We start from the raw sequence: 27,707 nt of genomic DNA, 5'->3' as shown, positions 1-27,707 counted from the left end.
CTTCTGGTATTCCGTTCATTGCAGACAGCCTGCAGGTACACAAAAACAACTGCATCCAATCTTAATCGCAAATTGCACATACTGATATAATATTGGATGGCTGAGCATGATACCATAACATATCGGATGAGTCATAAAAATATCGGACGATCCAACGGCGAGTTCGATATTTGTATGACTTAATCCGATATGTTATGGTATCATCTTAAATAAGCCATCCAATATTATCATTATTAGGTTTTCGTAACTCCTAATAACCCTGAAAACATGCGTAAAGTCATGCACAAGCAGTGATTTGTTTTTGAATGCACTTGGGAGCCAAAGAAATCCCAATTATTTCCCCATGCCTAAAATGGTGGAGGATCTTAATTCCAGATTTAAGCGTTTTAAAATTCAGAGCTTCAGTTTCAAACTATTTTTACAACGCTGACCTGATAGATACCATCCCCTTAGGAAATATATAAGAAACATAAGGTTTGTAGGGTTCCTGGGCCCAGAATGGATTATGATTTCCGCAAGTTGGAGAAAGCATTTATCAGATAATTAATAAAAAAAAAAGAATGTACAGTGGAAACTCAACGAAGTTGTCAGGGACAGAGAAATTAGTTCTTTATATCCAAATTTCGTTATATCAGGGTTGTAAAAACAATAAATAACAAAAGAATTTTGTATCTTGGTTCTGGAAAAATACTTCTTTATAACAGGGTTTTTCTTGTATCAGATTTCGTTTTACTGTAGTAATTTTCTGGTTTTGTCAAAAAAAAAACCACTTGATTTGAATAGTTGTACAACAGTACAAGAGATGTTTTCATTATTGTGTTTTGTACCTCGCATTGAGGGCCTGTACCAAAATAATATGATTCCCGAGTTAAATTGCAATGACTAGCGGTTTTGATATCAGAAGCACAGAACATGGTTCACAACGTAGAACAGTATGGGGAGGAAGCTATTTTTCGTTCATTATGGGACTAATTATGTCGCATTACCACAACGTACCCAGTGTGTGCAATTTATATCTTAGTTACAACGAGGCATCACACCCTTATGGTTCTCAGGTGCGGAGGGAGGGTATCAATTATCATGAGCTTTCTTCTGATGCTAATCTTCATTTGGATAGGATAAAGTGGGGCATGACGTTGTCCTTGTCCATCTGATCATACGCCTTTAAAGGCTGAGCACAATCATATATTATATAAAAGCAATAAATACAATTTGTTATGTTCTTCAAGACAAATCTTTAATTCAACAAGATTGGATCATACAGTTATTCACCCTGATAGAGGTTTACTTAGGCACCACATTGAATTTGGTCATATAGAGCTACCAGTGCCCGATTAGATACTGATGACTCTTAACATCACTCCCTGGAGATGTAATAAATTGTATCAAGCATAATAATTAACAGTTGCATTATGATATTGTTTTTCATTTAAACAAAAAACGAATGCACTGTACGTTCAGGATACGATAAAAAGAGCCATCGGTACTTATTCTGGCACCGATAGCCCTATAAGACCAGAAAAGATGTTGTGCTGTAGTCTTTTATAACTCTTTCTGATGTTTGTTGAAATTTGCTATCATGAGTAAAAACAGTTTTAAAAACTTGTCATATAAGCTACAAAATATTGCAGAGAAAGAGTTCAGACAAGGTTTCTGATTCTATTTTTTCTGATAATTTTTTAATCGAAGGTTCCCTATGTTCTTGTTGCTTATGTTTGTTACAGGACAGGGTGACACTATTTTCAGAGAATTTAGCAGGCACATTCCTGTGACGACCAACATACCTGCGCTAACATTGGAAAGTCCAAAATCTGCATGGAGCAGGAGACCCTAATTATTTTATTTGAAAATCCTCAAGAAAGGCTATTTTAATACTAAAAATGGAATATTTAGATTTTCACCACAATTTTGGGTTTTGTTTATAGTGCGAGAGTAAAATGCCACAAGCAACAAGACGCCGATGTTCCAGCCAAGTGTTCAGATCACATGCTATTCATCATCAAAGTGAATATGGCTGCCTTTGCCTGCATCTGCAAGTGATACTTTTTCTGCTTTACATAATAGCTGAAAAATAAAAACACAAAACAAGCAATATTTTAACAATTTGGGAAAATATTACAATCTTTCAAACACATTTCCACTACTAAACTGCTTGGGCTTTCAACATCACAATTTAATAAGGTAATATTCACTTTCAGAGGAGACTTTAGCATTCCTACAATGCACTATGATTGGAAAATTTGATCAATATAACCTAATCTTAAAGGCAAAGTCCCCATTACCACACACAAAATGGTAATTTTAAAATTGCAGCCAACGAGCTAATAGTTGAGACTTGTCAAATTAAATTGGATTTTCTTATAGAAAACATTCTTAATGTCCCACTGCATTAATTTTATTCATAAGTCTCAATGTTTTGAATGTTAAATAAAAGGATGAAAACACCAGATATTTACAATCCCAATGCAAGGTATGGTCAACTGTGCCACATGTGTACAAAAGCCAGACATACCAAGGTCAGAAACCCCATTGGGTTATGGGAATGTCTTTATACATCCTCTGATTCACTTTCTACACCTCTGGCAAAGTTAAGCATCACAATTTCCCACTGTATATCATACTATAAACTGTCCATACACATTAAGTCCCTTAATCATCTATGGTTGATCAGCATGGGGAATCACAATGATATAAATGTGACATGATCTGATCCACAATTTAGTATACTATTGTCACTTCTACGTTGCTCAGATCAGTACTTGCACATCCCCACATCATTTGAATACATGGTTGCTAAGTTAGGAAATCTTATATGTCAATCTTCTTATGTTTTTATTGAATTTTTACCCCTTTGTTTGGCGGGGGTCACTCACATGTAAAGGTTATGTGTGGCGGTCAAGTGTCCCTTTTTCAGGCTCTCCTGCAGTTCCATAAGTTCCACATTTGAGCCTCAAACTCTGACAATTGTAGTTCTTTCGCTCAAATTTGGGAAAAATGGATTTTTTAGCTCAGCAAGCTTTAATTTGGCCCAATTTCAGTTCACTAGACACCCCAAACATACTGAAATTTCAGTTCATAAAGCCCCTATTTTGCCCAAAAATCAATTCTCGCTATTTTCAATAAGTAGCGCCAGCGGTTTGCGATGTAATCGTGATGTATCATGGGAAAAGGTCGACATCCAAGTCGCGCCAATCTGAATATTACCATGCTATTACATAGGAACACGTGACAATATTTTTTAGTTTGTCAAAATAAAGGTGTTACACACGAATCGATACTCAATAATACTTAATGTGATTTGAAATGTGCACAATTAATTTTTCTCTATCGATTTGCGTGTAATACCGTTATATTGACAAACTAAAAATATTGTCACGTGTTCCTATGTAATAGCATGGTAATATTCAGATTATGCCGGACTTGATGTCGACCTTTTCCCATGATACATCACGATTTTCCCATGATACATCACGATTACATCGCAAAAGGCTGCTGGCGGCGCCTTATTGTAATAGCTTAGAATTCTTAGTTCCCAAAGTGCGGCTCCCCTATCAAAATTTAAGTTGAGTGCCCCCCTCACAAATATTGTGAGCCTTTGAGCAACAGTCTTTCTCCAAACAGTCTTTCTCCAAATATAATTGACACTTTTAGAAGTTGATCACTACTTACGCTCACCCTATCAACTCCTCGTTTCTTTTTCTTCTTCTGTTTGCTGTTCAACTTGTTGTTACGGTCTGCTTTTAATTTCTCCCAGTACTGCTTCTCATCTTCACCTGAAAAGGACCAAGCAAATGACAAAACTCAACACATTTGTTCAACACACCAGCAGTCTAGTTGGCTCAGTTGGTAAGTCCCTCAAATCTGGTGTGGATGGTACAAAATTGAGTCCCCACAGTGTCAAATTCTGCTCTTAAAAATGAGCTGGCTTCAAATTGTGCTGGTCTACCCGTACAAAGCTCAGGGAGCAAGGTCTGATTTAAACAGTACCCCCGTGCCAGTAGATTTTGCAACAGGCCAGTAAATATTCAACTATGCAGACCCAGCGGGCCAGCAGATTTTTGAGATGATATGAGACAAGACTGGACTTAAAATAATTGAAGGACATTTGAGACTGTTTCTGGTATACCTCTTGTGTAATTTATATTTTTATTTCTGATATTTCGTCAATCTATTCTTATTCTTGCGAAGAAGAACAACAATGTGACCAAGCACATTGTGATTAAAATTCTACATCACAGGGATATCTTCTGAAATGGGATATGAAATTTACTTGGTTGTTTACTGTCAGTTGCTTGAATTTGCAGTAGAAAATATCTCGTGAAAATATTGAGAAAGCTGGGCCAGTAAATTTATTGCTGGGCCAGTAGCTATACATGCAATATAGACTGATTTGGGATCTGCACCTGTGAGCTGCATTCCTGAATGAAATTGGTTTTAATATAAGGTGATCTTTGGCCAAAGTGGTTACCGTCCTTCTGTATATCGCACTGATCTATGTGATTACTTAAACATGATAAAGCACCATATAAATCTGTGACTTTTTGTGCTGTTATGTTGGTTAAAATTATTATATTGTTTTATGTGTAAGTATATACAGTATTTAAAAAAAATCAGTATTCTGTTAAGAAACACTAGCCAATATTTTAAATAATGTCTTTGAGGTCCAGTCGTGCAAGAAAATGACAGTAAACCTTTTTTTTTTTTTTACTACAGAAAATATCCCGGCACAAAATATGCTTGTCCCCCTAAATTTGAATGCTTCCGCAGCTACTTGAGATAAGTCAAATGCCTGCGCCAATTTAAACCTCCACAGCTGTCTGTAAGAACTGTGTTGCTCTGAGAGAAGAAACAATTTTTCAGTGTTTTTTTAGCACACAAGCCAAGGGGCAGCATTTTGTGGTGTCAGATCTGAATGGAACAATGGAAGCCCATGTCATGAGACACTTCACTTGGTAACTCCATAAATACAGAGCAACATAACCTACATATATAGTATAGACTCGCAGCAAGTCAGTGACATTGTTGCACATTTTCATTGGGTATGGGTACAAAACACCTGTCTCAATGTGTTGACATCACTGATTCACCAAGGGTAAAAATACTATGGTATAATTATATTACCGTACCTGTGAGCACAACTACTGTAATGTTATCGGTTGTTTCATTTGGTCCATATTTGTTGAGAATTTGTGAAGCGCCCTCTGATGATTTGCATCTAACAAATCCTGACTGCTCCCCTGGTTGCAGGTCTACATATGCTACAGGAGCAACAGCCTGAAGATCATCCTATAGGATAATATTATAGAAAATATATAAACAAAGGTAAGAGGAAAAGTCTCTCAGGAATGTTTGCAGGACTTTCTGACAAAGATGAACAAAATCCAAATGGTACTGTCTGCTCTAGCTATGAACAGCTTCCAAATTCAGATCATTTTCCACCCGAATAAAATAAATATGCTGTGTATAGAAATTTTACAGAAATGTTTTTGTAGTTGCATTTACTAGCAACACAAACACCCCTTAATGGGAAACATTTGGTCATGTCATTGCACACTTACTGCACATAATATTGTGATATATTAGACAAAACCAGACTATGTGACAATATTAAACTTTCAAAACAAAAGAAGCAAGGTACTAATAAATAAGATCTCCTGCCTCCCAAAAGGGCCACAATTCTTTATCATTGCCCACCCCTGCAAGTTTGTAATATCTGCTCTTCCCATCTGTTATCAAAGCTGATACCCCAACTTGGCCAATTCACTACAGACACACTGACTTACGTAGGGGTAGGTTAAACAGCCTTTTAAAAAGGGTGATGTTTCAAATTTCTTAGGGAACCAGCTTATTTGATGCGGCATGATCTCCTGAGCAATTTGACACCTTTTTTCATCCAAATCGGCCAAAAATTGAGAAGGTGCCGGCCAAAACAAGTATTTGGACAGGGGGGTCTGTTGGGGGGTCTTAAAATCAATATTTTCATCAATAATCATTATTTTAGGCCTAATTCTGTTAAAGTTGGTGTTGGTTTGCAGGTAATTGATGCCTAGAATTCCATTTTTGAAAGTTGCATAAAATTGGGTTGTCGTTTTTCTTAAAATGGCCGTTTACGTCCAAATAAGGATGTGAGGCGCTTTGCATGAAACATGCACACGCTCTTTTCACATGAAATTTTAATGATGTCAGTATGAAGATAATCACATGTGGCACATCCTCAAGAAATTTGAGCATTATATTTCTTTTCGTTTGACCGTGGCACCATTTTTCGTATTCTCAGGAAGCCTTCCATTGAAACGTACACATTTTAAAGTGCATTGACCCCTGTACAGTTGAATGGCAGCGTTCTATGAAATATTCAAATGGCTGCCAAAATCAAACCCATTACAATGTAAATCGCTCAAATTTCTTGAGCAGGTACTACCTATGATTATCTTCATACATACACCATTGAAATTTCCGTTTTAAAGATCGTTTGCAAGTTAAATGCGAAGCGCCCTCATATCCTTATTTGGACGTAAAATGCCCATTTTGAGAAAACGACAACTCCAATTTTTATGCAACTTTCAAAATTGGAATTCTAAACATCAATTACATACAAATCAATACCAACTTTCACTTTGTAAGTGAAATAATAATGATTGTTGATGAAAATATTGATTTTCACCCCCAACAGACCCCCCTGTCCAAATACTTGTTTTTGCCGGCACCTTCTCAATTTTTGGCCGATTTGGATGAAATAGGTGTCAAAATGCTCAGGAGACCATACTGCATCAAATAAGCTGGTTCCCTAAGAAATCTGAAGCATCATCATTCTATAACCCACCACTACACACCTGTTACTTTGATGACAGACAGAACATAATTTACCTGGATAAATTATAACCTTGGCTAATTACCTGATGAACTAGAACCAAAAGTGGTTATATATACATTATACTTTTTACTAACCTTGAGTTGTTGTCTTGACTCCATTGGTTTCTTAGTTTCTATCTTCAACACTACACCAGGAGTAAACTCTGGCTCTGATGACTTGATGGCCTTGGTTTCCATGTTTTCATCTTTTACCTACAGAAATGGATTTGAATTTGTTTATTTCTTTAATAGCTCACAAGGAACAGACCTAGTTTTAACGCAAGTTGATATGCAAATCAATTCTCACAAATTGACATACATGAATTTAAGTTGATTCTTGTACATTAGCCTAAGCGTTGCACCCAATTGCGTGCACTCCATTCTATATCAGTACATGATGTTATGAGTCTCTCGTTTTTCACCAAAACTTTACAATGTGTTTTTCCAGTTGAAATCCATACACTCTCGATGAAAGACATGACCTTAATCTCCCACACAGGGGGTGTAGATTCCAAATGGAACCACACATTCAGATAACCCTATTTGAAATTCACACAATCACACTCCCTGTGTGGAAGTTAGGGTCATGTCTTCCATAGGGGGGTATATAGATTTCAACTGGGATCACCCAATCTGTGTTAATGGGTAAGTTGATTGAAAAGTTGAGCATGTGCCCTACCATGTAGTACAGCTATAACAAGTAAGTTCTGTATTCAATAATTCCTTTCATGTTTTGACTTTTTTCCTTAGCTAGGAATATTTATATATTATGTATCTTATTTACCGTATTGACAGCTCCCCCGAAGCGGTAGGCTTGTTTGATCTTGGCTATGCTGGCTTTCTGAAGGGACAAATACTTGTGCTTGAGATCCATCCATTCTTTCCTAAAGATTCAAGAAGAAGTTATTTATAAAAAACAATTTGTCAATATAAATTATGTGTATGCACTTGTTGGATGTTCATGTTGTTTAGGGTATAAACATTGAGACTAGAATATAGTTAACATTTGTTTTTAAGCTAAAATAAGTGAAACTGGCTCAACAACAAGGAAAAGGATACCTGGGGTCCATTTCACTAAACTTTACAAAGCTTTGTAAGTCTCGAAATCATTCGTAACTTACGACGAGTCGTAAGTTCCATTTCGCTAAACTTATTTACGAATGGTACCCTTCGAAAAATAATAGGGATTTACTACAGGGACCCTTCGTAAAGTTACGTCTAGTATTGGGTATTCATAAATTTACGAACAGTTACTTGAGTTACGAAGGATTAAAAGTTTAGTGAAATAGACCCCTGGCCTGCACATCTCTCAAATATGATATTCACTGAACTAATTTGTACTAAAGATAGTTTGATAATCGTTATTTGCTCTGCGTTGAGTGTGATGTATTGAGTGTTATAATGATGTATTCAACTGGCAGACCTTTCACAGGTACATCAGCTTTTCTAATGTACCATGCATGGATGAGTTGCACATATCCATTGGCCTCAGGCACACAGTTGTGATACCCAATGCCTATCTGCACTCTGACTCTTATTTAATTAATATGTATTTAACCTGGAGTTAGAGAATAAACGATAGGAATTTTTATTTTGACTATCCTCTACCGTGTGAACTACGATAAAAATATTGGACCTGCCTGTTGTCTATCATAGGTAGAGGATAGTCAAAATAAAAATTCCTATCGTTTATTCTCATTCTTAGTCAGTTAAATATTATTTTGATAACTGTAAACTATTTTTAAAGCAAAAATTAAGTTACCTTTATAAAAAAACTCCCCTTTTTAAAAAATGAACAAAACTTGTTTACAACTTCACATTTTTTGTTGCGCGTACTGCTAGCGCGTGCGAGTATTCCGCACTGCGTTTACGCATACAACGCGATACATATCGCAAGCACCTCTATGAGCGTGTTACACGTTATCAACACTCATGATGACGTGGGGTCGTCTACAGCCTGATAGACGACACCCAAAATCATGCGATTGTCCAATCAGATTATGTGTCTACGTAATAGACCACTCCCACTGACTAAGAATGACCAATCCATGCACTGGCACAGTGGCACTGTGATCCCCAGATTTCCACTGATTTACGAAGATGAACTCTTCATTTTTTATCATTGTTCCCAAACAAATAGATGTATCTACACTGTATAGCAACTTACTTTGAAATAACTCTCAGCTGGAGATCATTTTCTTTTGACTCTTTCTTCTTCTCCTGTTTCTTCTTTCTTGGTCTCTTCTTCTTCCCTTTCTCCTCGCTATCAGACTCTTTCTTTGTCTCATCATCATCCTTGGTATCTGATACATCAGCCTCTACTACATCACAGCTTCTGTTCTTTTTACTACCTGTATCCTCATTTTCAGACCCTGAATCCGAATGTTTACGCTTTCTTGCTGATTTCACATCTTCTTTATCTTTTGACACTTGTGGCTGGGCTTTTTTCTCACCCTTTTCCTTTTCTTCTTCCTTTTCTTTTTTCTTCTCATCTCTTTCTGTAGAATGATCCCCTTTGGCACCCTTTGTATGATGCTCCCTACTTTCATGTTTCTTTTCCTCTTTTGTTTCCCTCTCTTTTTGTTCATCTACTTTTGATTCATCTTTTTTGTTCTGTTGTCCACCACTCTCTTGCCTAGTTTTTTTACCATGTGAGTTCGCATCATTATTATCACTGTGTTGTCTTTTCCGTTTGTATCTTTCTGGTTTACCATCGCTTGATTCACTTTCTCGATGTCTTCGCTTGTGTCTTTTGTGGCTCTCACTTCCTTGCTTATTGTCATCATATTCATCATGTGACCTCTTCTTGCTTGATGTCCTGTTCATATCTTCATCCTGTTCTTGATCCAATTCTTTGTTCTCCTCATCAACTGGAACATAGCGTCTACCCTTTGTCTTTGGAAATCGTCCAAGTTTACCTGTGTCTTCTTCAGGCGGATTATTTAACATCTGAAATCAAGCAAAGAATATCAATCAGTTTTTAAAATTCTATTACTATTAATAAGTTACAAGTTTCTGGAAGTAACAATGTTTACCTACTTTCTAATAAAAAGCTGTCTGTGCTGTTTACTACCATTTTCATCCAATGAAACCTTTACATTATTTATTACTTCATCCATTGAGACTTTGAGAGTTCCTGTTAACTTAAAATTATTTGACTTTTGGAGTAAGGTTGTAAGCTTTAAACTATTAGTCATGCAGTACTAGTCTCGTTACAAAATGCAAACTCTCTTCATCATTTTGACTTTTTTTCTTCCTGAACTTGTTGTCCACCAAGTCATGTAATCATATTTATGATTCTGAATTCTTAAACAACACTTGTGGACAGTGGAAGTACATCTAGCTCCTTCCACACCACATAAATGTATAAACCAACCACACCTAACATCCTTATGTTCTGGGTGAGTGAATTTGCTTTGGATAACATTGATCTACTCCTCTCAGCTTAGACAGCCATGGTGCAAACTTTGTTACCATGTCAGTGTACTGCTCCTTAAGGGTACATGCTCTTGGGTCATGACCTTGACATAGGGAAATTTTTTTATTTTATTTTTGACAAGAAGACATACATACCCTTCATATAAAATAACATGAATCCTGAAAAAAAGTGCCAATATGTAATTTCCCCCTATTTTGTCTCCCGTTGCTAATGAAAACAAACTCCGATTGTATTGCGTGAGGTCCATTTATTAAAAGCTCCATGGTATGCACCAATTACTCTCTTAGTTTCGAGTCCAGACTGCATATTGTAAGGACTAAGCGGCGTGTGTTTAGAAGCAGCGTAAACCACAGCATAAACCGATTGTGAAGGAGACTAACTCTCAAGTTGAAGCGTTTCCGATTAGAACGTCAGTCCGGCAAACTCGTCAAATTGGGCATATAATATCAAAACGGGATGTACGAACAGGAATCGGGATATCGCTGTGCTTGAAACCGTCGCCCAGCAGGGCCCGCGCCGTAACTTAATTGCAGTAGTGTTTTGTTTTGCACTACAGCCCGGGCATGCAAGAAGTGCTGTGAAAACATATTTACCCCCATATTTATATGGAAGATATGGGCCTATATTAGATTTACTGAAACCGGGGCTCACAAAATGATTATTATAAATAAAAAAAATAAAAACCAAATATTGTTGAAGGTCTATTGATCATTATTCAATGACAATGGGCATGCCTATTGCCTCCGCAAGGGGAGGGGGAGGGTAATCCCATACTGCCAAATGCATACGGGATTGCGCTTTTGCAAACAATCCTTACAGACATGGGTCCCTATTTTTGCTGAAAATCCTTATGGGTCCGTTAAACCCCTGCATCGTGAATCTCGCCTATAGGAAAGAAAACTTTAGACATGGGTCTATATTTTTGAGAAAATCCTTAGAAATGGGTAGGCCCCTCCCTACCTGTCCACGGTCAAATGGCAATGGGTAGGCCTCACGGGTTTCAAGTCTGGAGCCTCCACCCCGTCTAAAAATATCAACTTGTCCCCCCGCATGCCTATAGGGCGGTTTTAGGTGTCACGCCGCCTAAACCATAATTATCGCCTAACCACCATACCCGTCATACTGCGCCAGGCTCACGGGGGAGGGGCTTTGGGGTGGCAAAAAGAAGGGCAGCAGAGGCGGCAAAGGGATAGCGCGCAGTGGGATAGATTTCTTTTTGACATTGGGGGGGGATGGGGGTTGGAAGTTTTTTTTGAAGTAGGCCTATACGGTGAATCCAGCACCTTTTGGCGACAGCATTATAAGCAAAAAAATACTAGAAGATAACTTGTGACATAGGCCTACTAGATGCAAAAGTGGAATAAATTAGTGTTGAGCGTGCAAAATTTGCACTTTGGGGCTAGCTAAAATGGCCAATGAGGTTAATTTGGTCAGAAACCCCTGGCAGAAACCCACATACAGGCGTCAACATTGGGAGGGTGATTGTATGGAACATCTATCCTGGCAAAATATTAGTGGGATTTATCCTCCATCCCACCAGGATCTACGCCTACAAACATTTTTGGTGGGCTGAGAGGGGGAAGCGATTTTTGGCGAGTCATTTGGAAGTTTTACCCCCCGGGGGGTAAATTGCACAGCCCCTTAGGCCTACCCCATAAACAGGCTAAAATTGTATTGAAATCATTCAAATCAGTCTTTTGAATGAAATAACCACACTATCTGTCATCTTGTGACTCCTACATTTTGGTCATCGAAAATGTTATGCCCCCCCCCCCCCATATTTTTTATCCTTAAAATTTTTGAACCCTTCTGTATATTTGGTACCCCCTTCCGAAGAAAATGATAGCGCCCCGCCAGGCCTAATCATTATTTTGTTCTTGAGCAAAGATTGGTGAATCATATGATTTACAAATGCATCGCTAAACCATAGGCCTATTTTGTACTTTTGTTCTCAAAATTACAAAAAAAAAAGTAAGGCAATTATCGTAGTAGGCTGACGATATCCATTCTTGTTCTAAAATTGTTAATTTTGCCCTTGGTTGCTCTGACTAGAAATATGAAACACTGGCCCTGTTCTGACCACAGCTTCTAACATTCATAACATTTGGTCAATCATGTTCCAAACGGGATATACAACCGCGGCAAGTCTTCTCCAAGTGTGTACATCTCGATTTGCCAGATTGACCCATGACCTCATGAAACGTAAACACATGGTCGGGCGTGAAATATAAATTTCTCCGTGTCTTCTTGCCAGGAAAATCAGGAATTTAACCAGTTGCAGTCATTTGATTGCGAGTAGCAAAGTACACAAGCAACCGGGCCTTGTCGTGGCTTATGAGGGTGAATTTCGTTTGACACTTTGTCAAATAAGTAACATAGAATTGAAAGATATGTTACGCGATTGACCGTATCTCTGAATCGTGTAAAAGCTTAAAAAGTGTTGACCATACCGTCTAAAAAATTGATATTTGAAATTGGCTGATCGTAATCCCCAAATTCGAGTATGCACATGTAGCGAAGATATGCACCATATCTTGCAAAGTTAATTTTTTTGAAAATAATTAAACAAGCTATGAAAGCTAGACTCATTAAGAAATTTTTGAAAAATACAAATTTCAGTCGTAAATTTAGGTTTTCTACAACTTGTAATTTTATTTCTGAAGTAGAGATACCAAAACTGAATAGCAAGAATGTTACTATGGGATGTTTTATAGATGACTACAATTTGGTTTAGAAATCGGAATGAGGAAAATTGATGAAATGACTGGTCAAAAAAAAAAAAATAGCGAGTGCTATAATCAATGACCCAGTTCATTCACTCCCAGTCCCAATCAGAGTCTGAAAATTAAAATAGCAATGGAAAAATAATAATATATAAACCTTTACCTTTAAGATGAGGTATAACTTTTATTTTCCGATGATTATTTCTGGGCCAAATTTGATACTTAATGTGGCAAAATCATCCCATTTTTTTTTTCAAAACCTCAAAAGAGGCAGTAACCTTAAGTTGAAATCGCAACCTGCAAAACCAAAATTCAAGCCCTTCTGCATTCTTGTTGATATTGGTTTTATTAGCTGAGGACACAGCAGCCAATGCCGGGGGATGCCCAGTTAGATATCTTTGCCTTGTGTGCCAAAGAAAAAGATCCCAGGAAGATATTCATGTTTGGGAAAGCAGATCTTGTCAGCATGAAAGCTGATGTTACATTTCCAGTAATCTTTTTTCAGGAACCCATCAGTAAGATCAATCACAGAGAATTGGGACATGTTTCCTGCAAAGCTCAATGAAGTGATGGAGAAATATATATCATCTAAATTGACCAGCTCAAGACACTCCAACCCATAGGTCAGTGATGCGCACAAAGAGAATGAGCAAGAAAGAGGAAAGGCATTACAACAAAACTAGGCGATCTCAGAATCCAAGTGACTGGAAAATTTACAGAGATTTCTGCAAAAACTACACATAAGATTCATCAGCACTATTGGACATACCAGAACACTTAATAATCCTGAGGACAAATCAAATAAAACATTCTGGTTGTTTGTCCAGGCCAACTTTCTGGTGGTTTGTCCAGTCCAAGAGGCAGGACTCTTGCTGCATTTCATCTATTTTAAGGTAGTCGTTGACTGCAGGAGCAATGTGAATATGTTTTAATGCTTAGTGAGCAATTCAGCTCAGTCTTTACCTCAGAAGACACATCTAACATATCTAAGTTCAACAATCCTGAATATCCAGGTATGTACAGTGTAACTGTTACACAAGATTTGATTCTGTAACACATAAAGGATCAATCTATCTGCTGATATGTCACCCATAGCTAAAAGCTGCATTTTTTAACAATCTCTGGACTTGGGAATAGTGATATTTTTTAAGATAACATATAACATCGTTTTTCATTTAAACATGCATACTACTAGTTTATTAACTGCACCATTCACTGTGATAGTAATTTACCTTCCAATAAGGAACTAGGAACAGACATAGCTGACCAACGCAGTGTCAGAAAACCAAACTGTGACATTACACTGACCATTTGTTTCTACAGTTACCGCTTCAAAGTAAGACATTTCTACAAATTAGATGACGTAAGTTCACATTTGGAATTTCCTCTGTTGTCCGAGATAAAAACTGCAGTTACAGACCCTATAGTCTACATGGATCGAGGAAGTTGACTTTTTGCATTAATTTTGCAAATAATACCAAATCTACATCAACCATGCTTACAGATGCTGCAAGCTACATGATATCACAAAATAAAAACAAGAAAGGTTTAGCACAAAGTGCAAGTTTAGCACATTTAGCACACCACAATTCTATGGAGAATGAGCACTTGTTGTCACCCGTATACTTGATCATTCATGTATTATTTTGTGTAAGCTATTTCTAACCTTAAGCCTAAGCCTAAACCTAATCCTAACCCTAATTTTGTGTAAAATTACATGAAGGAATAACCAAAATATTTTTATATCATGAAAACTAACAAAATATACATACCTCACATGCTCTGTTAGCCTCCTCTGGTGTCTTGAATTCAATGAAGGCAAACCCTTTGGGATCACCTGTAGACCTATATCGAGGGAGACTAACATATTCCACAGAGCCACACACACCAAACACTTTTCGCAACCAGTCATGGTCGACTGTCTTTGGAAGGCACTCCTAAAATGGATGGTCATAAAATTAAACACAGCCATTCAGATTATTAACAAACATGTTCCAGTCACTGAAACGACCATTTCAAATAAAATAGCGAAATATTTTAGAATAAAGATTCAATATATAAAGTATGTTTGCTATATCTGTAACTATCTTTATATTGCTCAACTTTTGGCTAATTTTGCAACATTGGCTATTTTCTGTACTATATTGTAATAGAGAGTAAAGATAGATGATTTTTTACCACAATATTCATCAAAAATATAAACTGCATAGAATTACCGTATATCTTCGAATAGTCGCCCCTGGGGCGTAGCATTTTCCAAAAGGTGGGGGGGGGGGCATTTATTAGAGATCATTTTTAGAACAATAATTCCCGTTAAAATCATTAGGTAAGCTTAAAACTCATGGTGAAATGACGATCTCTGAACAATGACTTCCAGTTCACTTCCGGGTTTACGATCAGACTTTCGCCAAAGCTCACCATCTACAGATGCCATTTAGCGATTGTGTAAGCTTACTCAAAATAGCATGGAAATTATTAACATTTTTTTTAAAATCTTGGTTAAAAAAAATGTTGAGGGCATTTAATTGAAGGGGGCAACTATTCGAGGATATATGGCATACATTTATTTAACTTCAGTAACCTTACCACATAAACTGTGATATCATCAGTGTCATGCTCTGGTTCCCCTAGTGGTATCTTTCTCCTGATCTTAGTTTTGTCATCACTCAACTGTAAGCAATAAGAACACATAAGGTTTTGTAAAATGATGTTGATGAGTAATGATTAGAATAAAACTCTATCCAGAATTCTTTTACCACCTTGTTTGTTTCTTCACTGTGTTAAGAGATGATACAACCCCTGCATCACACACAATGTCATTTGCACTAATTACACATACACCTTTTGATACAAGTATTAAATTATGGCAAAAATATTGTCAAAAGACCTTGAAAATCACAAACCCACCAATATGCTGCCCTGTGGGCCCGTGACATTTGTGACATGATCAGGGGAAAGGAGTCACATGTTGACCCTGGTCCAAAATGTGTTTTACATGTTTCTAAAGAGGACATTTAGAGCTTTCAGAAACTGAAAACCCCATGTTGATACGACAATTTACCAATCGCTGAAAACAATATACATATAAAACAGAAGAATTTTAACATTTCTCTGCCAATATCTCAAAATCAATCTGACTCATTTCGCTTGATCTTGTGATTTGTGTGACATTTTGTTACCAAAGTCAGGAAGACAGACTCAATGCTGACTTCAACATCAATCTGAACTTTAATGGCTATTGCAAATGTTGGTTTATTTCAAACACTGCTCAAGAACTAAAGCCATGTTTAATTAAGGTGCAATATAAATTTTTAGATCCATTAATTTTTTTCCTTTTTTTTTAATGTCGAGCATATCTAAGCATTAACAGTTGAAATCTAGGAGATAACGCTGACGAAACTTCAGCCAGGCACAAGTGACCTGGTGAACGAAGGGGGTCGCCGTAGATAGCTGGTCAGGGTATTTTTATAGGACAGGCAAGTGCAGCCGACAATTTGGCGTTACCCTGATCGGAACCGACTGTAACGATTGATTACTTTTTCACATTACTTATGTGAATTTTAAGAAGATAAAAACAAATACCTTTACAAAAACAAACTTACTCTCAGCAGTACCTTCATAAGAATTAAAACATAGCTTTTTGGTTCTGCTACTTCTTTTTATAATTTAAAAGGACATATAGTTCTCTTACCTCTAATAAATCAGATGTACTTAAAGCTTGTGGGATGAGACCAGGATCTGGACACAAGACATTCATACGATTGAAACTGGCAATTATTGATACATCAACATCTAAAAAATACAATATTGAGTTCCAGTTCATGTAAAATTTTATGTTTGTTTTCAAATGTTCTTTATAAACAACATAATAAATAATCTATTTCACTTTCCACTGTCCAAAGTTACGCTTGTCCAAAGTTACGTTTGAATGCTTTCTATCAGGAATTAAAATGACAACTTTAGAAGGAAATTCAAACTTTGAAACTGAACAGATGGAAACAAGGAAACTCACAAGAAATTTCAGAAATAATGTATAATGCATGTGGTTGAAGTTATAATCTTTCACTTATACACATCACTTTAGTCAACAATTAATTACCAAATTCACATTTCGAGGGGTCAGTGACACAAAGACGTAACTCCATTTTTGCCATTCTGAGAAAAATGAGTTTAATTTAAAGAAAATGGTCCTCATTGATTTCAATGGGGTGCTAAATGGAGTTACTATGTGTTTATTGGCAAGTGCTCATGTTTCTGAAAATTTTGATATCAAAATCTTACGTTACGTCTTTGTGTCACTGACCCCTCGATTTAAAACATCAAATCTCAAACTGGCTTATTTCTTGCTTCAAGTAAAGGTCTTTTCTGAGATTTGCATCACATTAAGGGCTGGGGTATGAACGTTTGGACAGTATTTATTGTGGAACATTAGAGCACATCAGACATATCGAATTGCATTCTGAATCTGAAGAATGTCCTTCTGATATCAAATAATTTTGATTTTTGAAATTGCAATGTAATACACATTTTATGGCAAATGATTAAAATTGATATTTTGATATCTAACAGTACTCAAAGTAAACTTTATAAATCTGATGATATATTCTTAAAGTGTATGTAGGTGGGATGAAAATCCGACGATCAATTGAAAATTTTGACCTTTCGTATTGAAGGTATGGATTTTTTTTCCATAAACACCATAAAAAATTAGGTCTTTTTGGGGAAAAAATCCATATCTTAAATATGAAAGGTCAAAATTTTCAATTAATTGTCGGCTTTTCTCCCAGGTACATACACTTTAAGAATATGTCATTAGATTTATAAAATTTACTTTGAGGACTGTAATATATCAAAAATGTGAAAAATATCAAATTTTAATAATTTGTCATAAAACTTGTATTATATCGTGAATTTCAAAAATGAAAATTATTTGATATCAGAAAGACATTCTTCGTATTCAGAATGCAATTTGATATGTCTGATGTGCTCTCATGTCCCACAAAAATACTGTTGAAACGCTCAAAACGCTTCATTCCAGATCCCTTAACAGAAAGTCAACAATTACCAAATTCAAAGATTTTAACATGATACATCATCACTTACATCGATCCTCAGACTGGCTTATTTCTTGCTTCAAGAAGCGATCTTTTCTGAGATTGGCATCACCAAAGTAAAACTCCACTTGTTGGCGAATATCTTTGAGAAGCTGTTTGTTGCGTTTCCTTTTCTTCTTGTCATTATCACCTATGTTAGACTCATTGGTATCCATATTGGCATTTCTAGAAATTCAATTTCAAAGAATTAAAATAAATACATGTAATTAACAGGGTTCGCAGGTTTTTGCTGCAGGTGGAAAAAACCGCGGTTAAACCGCTTGGCAAAAACAGTTTTTGCCGGCAAAAATGGCAAAAACTAAAAAAGTGATTTATAATTCAGTTTTTTCATCTCAAAACAAATTATTAAGTTACATAAATTATTTCCTAAGTGTAACAAGGCCAGATTTTGTAATTACAAGTAACATAGTAAGAAATTAAAGGCATGCGTTTTCATTGTTCAAGTGCATTTAACCGAAATGTGGCAAAAATCAAATTCAAAAACCTTTTCATTTTAAGGACTTGATGAGACAAAAAATTATTGAATGATTCATTAAAAGTTTTATGTTACTGTTTATGAGCTTTCTGTGTTACTTTTTAATATTTTAGTGACTAAATATGAGTTTTTGCCATTTTTGCCGGTTTAAACCAGGCAAAAACCGAACCCTGCTTGAATATTAATCATTCATTGTTTTTGAAATTTCCAGGTGTGTTATAGCTTTCACTCATTGTCACTCATAGATATTTATATGTGCTATAGGCATGTTCTTTACATCACACTTTTCATTTATAAGCAGTGTAGATTTTGTTTCCAATGGTGGCTGTTAAGGGGTACTACACCCTGCCCAATTTTGTGCCTATTTTTGCATTTTTCTCAAAAATTATAGCACATTGGTGACAAGTAAGATATGTATATTATAGGGGCAATGACTACAACTACTGCACTGGAAATTTTATTTCAGCACAGACAACAGTTGTGGAGTTACAGTCAAAAATGAGGGAAAACCAGTATTTGATCAATAAATCAATAACTACTTGCCCTGAATTGCTGAATTTTCAGTGCAGTAGTTGCTCACTTGTCACCAATGCGCTATAATTTTTGAGAAAAATGCAAAAATAGGCACAACATTGGCCAGGGGTGTAGTACCCCCTTAACTGCCAAACTCTCTCTCTGTACAATGTTAAGTTTAATTGACATAACATTATGCAGACTTGAGTAGTCAGGCTGACTACAGCTGCTCCTGGTTGTACATATAACCAGGGTAGACATAGTTGACATTTTATGACAATGTGTGTCAAATTTTGCCATTCCTGAAAGTCACCTTGCAACCCCAGGGGAGCTGTCCCTGAATGGCATAGTTGACATTTTTTGACAATGTGTGTCAAATTTTGCCATTCCTGAAAGTCACCTTGCAACCCCCCCCACCACCCCCCATGTATAATTCATATAATATTAATATGCTTATTTGAATCAGAATTGGTGACTTTTCTCTCAATTTGCAAAGTGTAACTTTTTTCATACCAATATATGACATATGACTGCACACGACAATTCAGGGATTTTGGTGCCCACACTACTGCATCAATGTTTTCTATGACTATATCTTTCAAATATAATCTAGAATGGCAAAATCCTAAAGTACATAAAATCCAAATACTATTTGGCACATTTCCAATACCAGAGCCAAAATTTACATGTAAATTAGTCATTGTGTAAAGCTGAGCTTGAAGTAGTTCATGATTTCAAATACCTTGGGGCTTGGATTGGCAGCAGTGAAAAGAATTTCAACATCAGGAAAGCCCATGCATGGAGGGCCTAGCTGCAACAGCATGAACAAGATATGGAAGAGCAGCCTGCCTACATGTAGAAATCTTAAAACCAAGCTATTCACCACCACAGTCGAATCAGTTCTGATGTATGGTGCACAAACCTGGACAATTACATCAAAGTTTAGGAAGGCGCTTGATGGTTGTTACACAAGACTACTGAGAAAGGCACTATTACTGGCAGTCGCACACCACCAATAAGGAGCTGTACGGCAATCTCTCCCCAATTTCCGAAAGGCTGAAAACTAAAAGGCTGAGATTTGCTGGACACTGTGCCAGAAGTGAAACAGAGGCAGCTTCCAGAGTTTTGCTGTGGCAGCCTACGCATGGTAAAAGATCAAGAGGACAACCACGGAAAGATTACAATTTAATTTTAAGCAACTAATCGAGGAAACTGGAAGTGGGATAGTGAGACAAGACATTAGGAACTGCATACACAGAGTCATGTGGAGACTGGAGAGCCATCAGCGGAGTCTGACTAGCAAGTAAGCAAGTAAAGCTGAGTTTATATTCATTATGGGATACTCATGCTAGACTGAATTCTTTTAGTACGGTATACAACTGTGCTAGATATACATGTATGTGTATTAATGCTTGTTAGTGAACGTTGACCGACTGTCCTTACGTTCGCCTTCGGGTATGTGATGATGGTGCTTGACCAGGCAATCATAGACTGGCTGAAGCTGTCAGCACTGTCAATCTTTACCACGAAATGATGAATGATACCTGTTGCATTTTCAAAACAGTGAATCATGTGCATGCACATACAACAGCGATTTTGTACACTGATCCGGCGCCGGCGTGCGATTCAGTTTTCTGCAATAGCGATTGAGTATTAATAATAAATGCATCTTTAGAAATGACTGTCGATTGTGTGTTCTCAACTTGTTTTTTTTAGCGACCTGACAAACATTTGTGGTTCAATCATGTCAATCAAGCATTGAAATGCTTTCCAACTTTTACGTAGATCGTTCAAGCATGATTTTTTTTAGCATGCTCTACAATTTTTCAATTTCAATGTAAAGTGCCTAGGCTAGGCCTAAGTAAAAGTAAAAACTGTTTATCCTGAGAGTTCTATAGGGCTATTGACTTGAACTGAACATGCTGAGCCTGTGACTATCAGTGAAGAAAGAACATGACTGAGACTGAGTCTGAGCATTGTGAAGGAAGCTTAAAAATATCGGAGTATTCAGTATGGTCAAATGGTGCCTTGATCATTTTGATGCTATGACTGTCATGCAGTGAGTACTGACCTATTCTAAAATGAACAGTTTGCCGTGGCATATAACCGACAATGCTTTGAAATAATTTTTGAGCGTATAAATTAACAATTTCAACTCACCTTTTATCAATGCAACGTTGCCCCTGCGTTTCAAAATTCTGCACACTTTGTGTTTGACTACACACAGCCCGGGGTATAACAGTTACAAACAGCTTGTCTCCAGCATTTGGGGGGGGAGGCATTGGAGCTATAGAACACACGCCCCCCCCCAACAAACAAACACACAAACAAACAAAAACACCAAGGAAAAAAGAACAGTTTCGGGCAATTGAGTGCAAGCTTGTTCAGACTCGAACAGTTTCACTTCTTTTGTGTTTTCAAATCAAAAAGAAAGACCTGACCACTCTACAGGGGGCCACTCATGTATAAAAGTTGTAAGCATCCGCGTGAATTGACTTTCCAAAATGACCCTAAGCTAGGATGTCGAAAATTTGTCAAACTAACCCTAAACAAGGATTTTACTCAAATAAAAATACCCTAAGCGAGGAATTTGTTTGAAATTTACCCCTAAACAAGGACAGACAATATAAAAACACCGTAAGTGAGGAATTGGTTTGAAATTTGCCCTTATTCATTGCGTGTGTCGGTAGAGTGCCATTCAGTGACAGTGATGATAAGGGTAAGCTTAAAATTGGCGCTGTTGAAGTCGGCTCCGATTTTTTTTAAATCTGGTTGGTAAAACTGTTCAGAAACCACTCTTTTGTGCTGAATAACTTGATAAACTTTGTCACCACTAATGTCCGTTAATTGGGTAATTTTAGAAAAACTACCCTGAACGAGGATCATTCTTAAATAAACACCCCTTCTTTTAGTAAACTGAGTGTTTTGAGACCCTAATCGCGGATCCGCGCGGATCCTCGTTTTGCTTTTCAAAACAACCCTAAATCCGCGTTTTCTTTCACGCGGATGCTTACAACTTTCATATATGAGTGATCCCCCCGGGCTTCCAACTCATTTGTGGGGATGCCAAATTGGAAGTAGGCCTAGTTCTCTGTTTATTACTCAAAAAGTGGTCTTTCTTTCCATTGATAGATCCTGGGGATAGATCTTTTTGATGTGAAAACGCAAAAGAAGTGGAAACTGTTATGCAGTAAACCCGGGGGGAGCGCCCTCCACCTTTGGAGGTGACGCGTATGTAGGGCTTTATAAAGACCCCTTTTTCAGCATCGCTGTCACCCAAAGACCCCATATTTTTTACGAACACATGTTCTGTCTGTCACCCAAAGACCCCTTATTTTTTCATTTGATCTGTCACCCAAAGACCCTTACTTGTTCAATTTTAACAGCAAATTTCATTTATCACTGATTTTGTCACTTATTTTGATAAAACAAAGAAATTTTAAGCCATTTAGAACTAGAAATTCGATTTTCGAGGTTTCTGTTGCGCTGTTTCGGCTCTCACCTAAAGATTCCATTTTAAAAAAAGGTCATGTTTTCACACCAATGACCCCATATTTTTTACATTTTGCTCTCACCGAATGTCAAAAATCATGCTCTCACCCAATGACCCCATATTTTTTACATTTTGCTCTCACCGAATACCCCTTAGTGCAAAAGTGCCAGCCCTACACCTACATCCATTTCAAATTGAAGTGCCCCCCCCCCCGGAGTTAACCCCCGCAGTAACCCAATGATCATTTCTAGGATAAAAGCCATAAAACATTTCTCAGTTAATCCTCTAGTTTGACTTTGAGAGGAACTAATTATGAAACTTTTGAGCCAGCAAAACACATATATCCCAAGAAAATATTTTTTTCCTCACACCCAAAAGACCCTGGCTTTCTAGTGGCGCTGGCATAGCTACGGGGGGGAGCTGTCCCCTGTGAGAAGTCTTGCTCCACTGTGGGATGCTGACCGCCCTGTTATGCAAGATTTTTAGCCCTTTTGTGTACTTTTAGCCCTGTTTTTGGCCATTTTCGTTAACGTTTTCCCCTTAAAAGTTGCCCCCCAGTGGCGTAGTAGAGGGGGGGCAAGGGAAATTGCCCCCCCAATATGCCATTCCGTCGGTTCAGACGGGACCGTCGGTTCATTTTCTTGTGTGGTCTACTAAGTGCCGGCCCGGAGGTACGGTCGGCAAATCATGCATCTGTATCGTCGGTCATGGGTCTGACTAAATATGATTCAACATTACTTATTTGTGTAACCGGCATCAGAATGGTTGGTCTTAATAATAAGTGTAGGGTTTGAAATGTTAGGACTTTTGATAATATGATTCTTTACCATGTTTATTATTTTGTTTGTTTTGATTGTGTCATTCTTAATTAATATAGGTTTTTGGTTTCATATAAAATTATATTTCTATCTGTTGTGTAATTAATCGATCATGATCATCATCAAGTAAACTTATTTTCCATCGTAATCATTATTGTCTTTGAAATTGTTTTTAATAGATCATGGTTTATCTTTAATTTGAAAAGGTCAGTCACCTCTTTTGATCATGAAAATGTAGGTATCCTTTGATTTTCAAGTTTAAGAGTACTTCAAATATTTATGTCTTCATTGTTTATTGTCTTCCATTCATAGAAGTTTTAAGAGCACTTTAGCAATTGATTCCTTTTATATGAGTGTGTATTGTTATCCTAAAAACTTAAGTGTGGTGTAAATTATTGCCACTTATCTTTTGGCTTAAGATGGTAGGTGATGTACTTATGAATTATTCATGAGAAAGTTTTATCTCTTTATCGGGTTGTGTATTGTTAAGAGTAGTCATTAAGTAAATGCTTTGTTAGGGATATTATTTATGCTGTTGTAGAGATGGTACTTAAGTTGGTTTTCAAGTGTTTTCCCCATATGAACTTGTCTTAGATTATTTTCACTTCACTTCCATCTGAGCCTCCAACTGCTCAACATCAATTAAATCGTGGTCATATTAATTAAATATATTTATAATATTGCATCCATCTTCATTGGTTCTATCATCATATATTAAAGCCGGAGCATAACAACAGCGTATATCTACAAGTCTTCCATCGTGTCTATTTATTTTGTGTAATGGTATTGGACATTTGATATCGCCCGAATAAGTCCCTGGATCCAAAGTTGAACAAAAAGAAAATCACCCTAAAAATCTCTACCGTTACATTGGCGCCCAACGTTATTTCTGCGTAGCGGGATTTTTCCTCTACTGTTACATTGGCGTCTTCAACGTGGGGCTAAAGCTTGGCGATAACTATCTTCAACAAATTGGATCAGGGCACCCACGACCCTTGGACTACATCATGATATCCGGTATAATTTCGCGGCTTGAAGCCTTGGAAGCTGAAGTGAATCATCTTCGTCATCTCCATCACATTAGACAGTGTTCAACTCCATCGTATAGGCCTACAGGACCAACATATCTTGCACATCAAGTATCCGGACATGTAAAGTGGTTCAACGTTAAGAATGGTTATGGTTTCATCACCCGCGATGACACCAGAGAAGATGTGTTTGTGCACTGGCGAGGTATCACCCGGAACAACCCTGCAAAAGTTCAATCCAGTGTAGGCGACGGTGAGGCGGTTGTATTCGACGTTGTGCTCATTCCTGGAAGAACTCCTGAAGCCATTCACGTCACCGGCCCTGGAGGTATATGTGTTCGTGGTAGTAGCTATGCCATGGACAGACCAGATAATGTACAGCATCAACCTGTGACTTCTTATACGCAGACAAATCATGAGAGCCTTTGTAGTGACAACTCTCCTCTGGATATATTGGACAGTGAAACTGACTCTGAACCTGATCATGTTGATAGTGATGATGATAAGTTTGCATACAATTCCGATGACTTCCCATGTGATACTAGTGATGTTATGTCTGAAAACTCTGTACCTGATAACTTGCCACCAGCTGATGATATTGTTCCTTTGGTTGACATTATTTCTGAAGAATTACCTTGTGAAGACCCATCATCTGAACCATCTGAATCTGAATCTGATAGTAACTCTGAACTGAATTACACACCAGCTGCAGCTACTCTTGATAACCACCTGGTTAGTGAACATGATAAAATTGCTATGTCTGAAGCTTGGGAGAAATTGAGTAATTTACAGACTGATAATTGTTGCGACCAGTTACTGGACAGAAAATTTGATTTCTTGATACTATGCCAACTGGAAGATATTTCACGTCGTGTTCCATCCCAAGATATCTTGGAAGTATTATTATGTTTATGCCAACACCTTCTGGACATCGACCACCATGGACATCTTCGTGATATTATACCACAATTTGTGACAGTACTTAGGAAGTACCATGCTTTTATTTCCTGTGGATATGTAGCCATCAACTCTCACCCCTCATATCGCAACTTATATTCTGATGATTCTGCCGTCCTTACATCATATTCAGACTCAGAAATTGCAAATGCAACTAGTACACATGCAAGTAAAATACTGTTGAACTTTCAAGGTAACAACCTAGAACAATATGGACATTTGCTTGATAAATTATGTCACCTATTTTACATTAGTAAGGAACAGGAACTCATCACCACTACATTATACAACTGTTATCGAAGATGGAAGGTATATTATCAGCGAGCAGCAGAGCAACAATAGTAAACTGACTTTTGAAAAACACTTCAAATGAAATTATTTGCTTGAGACATTATCATACAATTCATTTAAATTTCAAATTATTGTGCGATCTACATATTTTTGTAATCTGAACAATATCTTTCAAAGACTGTAATGACTCTATCAAAATATCATATGAAGTGTATATTGCTAAAATCTACATCAAAGTTCAAACATTATTTTTATCATTTTTTAAAGTGTCATATAAATGTCGAGGACGCCATTTCCTCGCAGCAGAGTTGAATGTAGCTGTCATCCCTGAGTAACTTCATATTATGTTTGTCAAATAATGGTTCCAAATGCTTTATTTTATGATCATGATTAAGTTTGTTGTCTTCTTTTGTATACAACTTAAATTCTAGAGGTGTTAATCATGTTTATAGTTTTGCAAAGAATAAGTTTGAAGACGTGCACTTATTCAAACTTAGTTCCTCTTTCAAATTAAGAGTTGCGGTCCTCTTTTGCGATTCTATTATTTTGCTCAAAAAAATCTTGAGTATGTCATGGCATCTTATTAATCATGTTATTGCTTTGAGTTTGAAGCCATTGTTTATTTCACTATTTTATTTCACTCCATGTTTTATGTAGGCCAAAGAAGTTAGGTTGAGCATCATAACTGCTCACATCCAATTTCTCTTAAAAACAGAGTTTTTGATAGTCTCCTGTTCATTATGCAAACTGATGTTTTATTATTGATTTGAACAGGTTTTCAAACTAAACCTATTGTTGTGGTATTTTGTATTTTGGCATATTTTTGATCGTTACCAAAAGTGATCCAATTTGCATGCAATTGTCAATCCAAAATTATCACCAAATCATCTGAATATTTGTTTGGCATCAGTTATTAAAAAAAACAAAGCATTTTTCATTTCCATCATGATACCATCTTAAGTAATTTGCCAACAAGTTTATCTCATAATTTATTTTTCTTTAAACATGCCATTATTTTGATATGAGCTAAGTTATGAGCTTTAACATTGTGTTCTATTATTTTGTTCAATAATCATATCATAAAGATTATGGTTTGCTGAGATTGTTTTTAGAAGTTTTATGAGGTTATATTTAAGAACCTATTTGGTTCACTATTTTGTTTGAGTAGTGTAGGTTTTATAAATTAAACCTATATTTTATTAATTATGTTTTTGGCATGAAGATCACAGAAAAAGATGATCTTAATTTGCGCAACATGTCATCACATTTTTCCAAAAAGCTACTCACAAATGTTTTTATTATTTTATGATATCATGTCTCATTCATCATCATGATATTGATTTCTATTGGTTTGTCATCTACATGAAAGAGTTATTGTAGAAACCATCAATCATGTGTTCTATTTTGTTCTTGGTATCATTGTCAGGAATATTAATGAATAGTTAATTATGTATCCTCCATCTTAAGTTCATTAAGTTCATTAATTATCTTGTCATCTTATAATTTGCTTGTTTTCCATGGTATTCATGCTAAGTTATTCACTTGTTTATTTTTGATCTGTGTCATTTTCACATGACTAAATTAAAAGTAGAATATCTCAAAATGTATTCTACATTGATGTAGGCCTTTATCTTCTTCCAAATTAGTCTTGTTTATCATGCTTAATTTAAAATGAGGCATTGCTTTGAAAACATTGCGAAGTTTTTTTTCTTCCAAAGTGTTAATTGTTTTATCATGAAAGTTATGAAAGTGGACATTTTGTGTGGTTATTGATTCTTTTGTATTGTTTGGTATTTACAGCAAAGTGTACCTTTTGGATTTCAAACCAAATTAACAGGTCATAAATGCACTTTATATTGTAAAGAGATAGTTACATCACTTAAGTATGTACATGTATTTGATTAGTATGTTTTTCTTGACATTTGTAACATTCAAATTATCATCTTCCAAATTTCATGTAAAATGCCGCGGACGTCATTTTCTTTGCAGCAGGGGTGAATGTAA

At 36.6% G+C, this 27,707-nt stretch overlaps 1 protein-coding gene across 2 annotated transcripts; it reads right to left on the bottom strand.

Annotated features, from left to right (window-relative positions):
• Window positions 1-1,224: 1,224 nt before the first annotated feature.
• On the bottom strand, window positions 1,225-21,375 carry LOC140171220 (la-related protein 7-like). Of its 2 annotated transcripts, none has more exons than XM_072194437.1 (11): window positions 21,277-21,375; window positions 18,118-18,293; window positions 16,706-16,806; window positions 15,601-15,684; window positions 14,787-14,951; window positions 9,020-9,801; window positions 7,637-7,736; window positions 6,949-7,065; window positions 5,127-5,286; window positions 3,670-3,773; window positions 1,225-2,064 (listed from the first exon to the last, which is right to left on the bottom strand). In XM_072194437.1, exons 2-11 carry the CDS (start codon window positions 18,281-18,283, stop codon window positions 1,990-1,992), a joined length of 1,854 nt encoding a protein of 617 aa, XP_072050538.1. In that variant the 5' UTR covers window positions 18,284-18,293; window positions 21,277-21,375; the 3' UTR covers window positions 1,225-1,989. The 2 variants fall into 2 exon arrangements, with proteins under 2 accessions (XP_072050538.1, XP_072050539.1); XM_072194438.1 differs by having other exon boundaries at window positions 3,676-3,773.
• Window positions 21,376-27,707: the final 6,332 nt, after the last annotated feature.

Source organism: Amphiura filiformis, chromosome 15 (assembly GCF_039555335.1).
Source record: "Amphiura filiformis chromosome 15, Afil_fr2py, whole genome shotgun sequence".
In the NCBI taxonomy this organism is placed as follows: domain Eukaryota; kingdom Metazoa; phylum Echinodermata; class Ophiuroidea; order Amphilepidida; family Amphiuridae; genus Amphiura; species Amphiura filiformis.
Note: the sequence above shows the minus strand (reverse complement) of the source record. Positions and strands in the feature narration are given on the sequence as shown.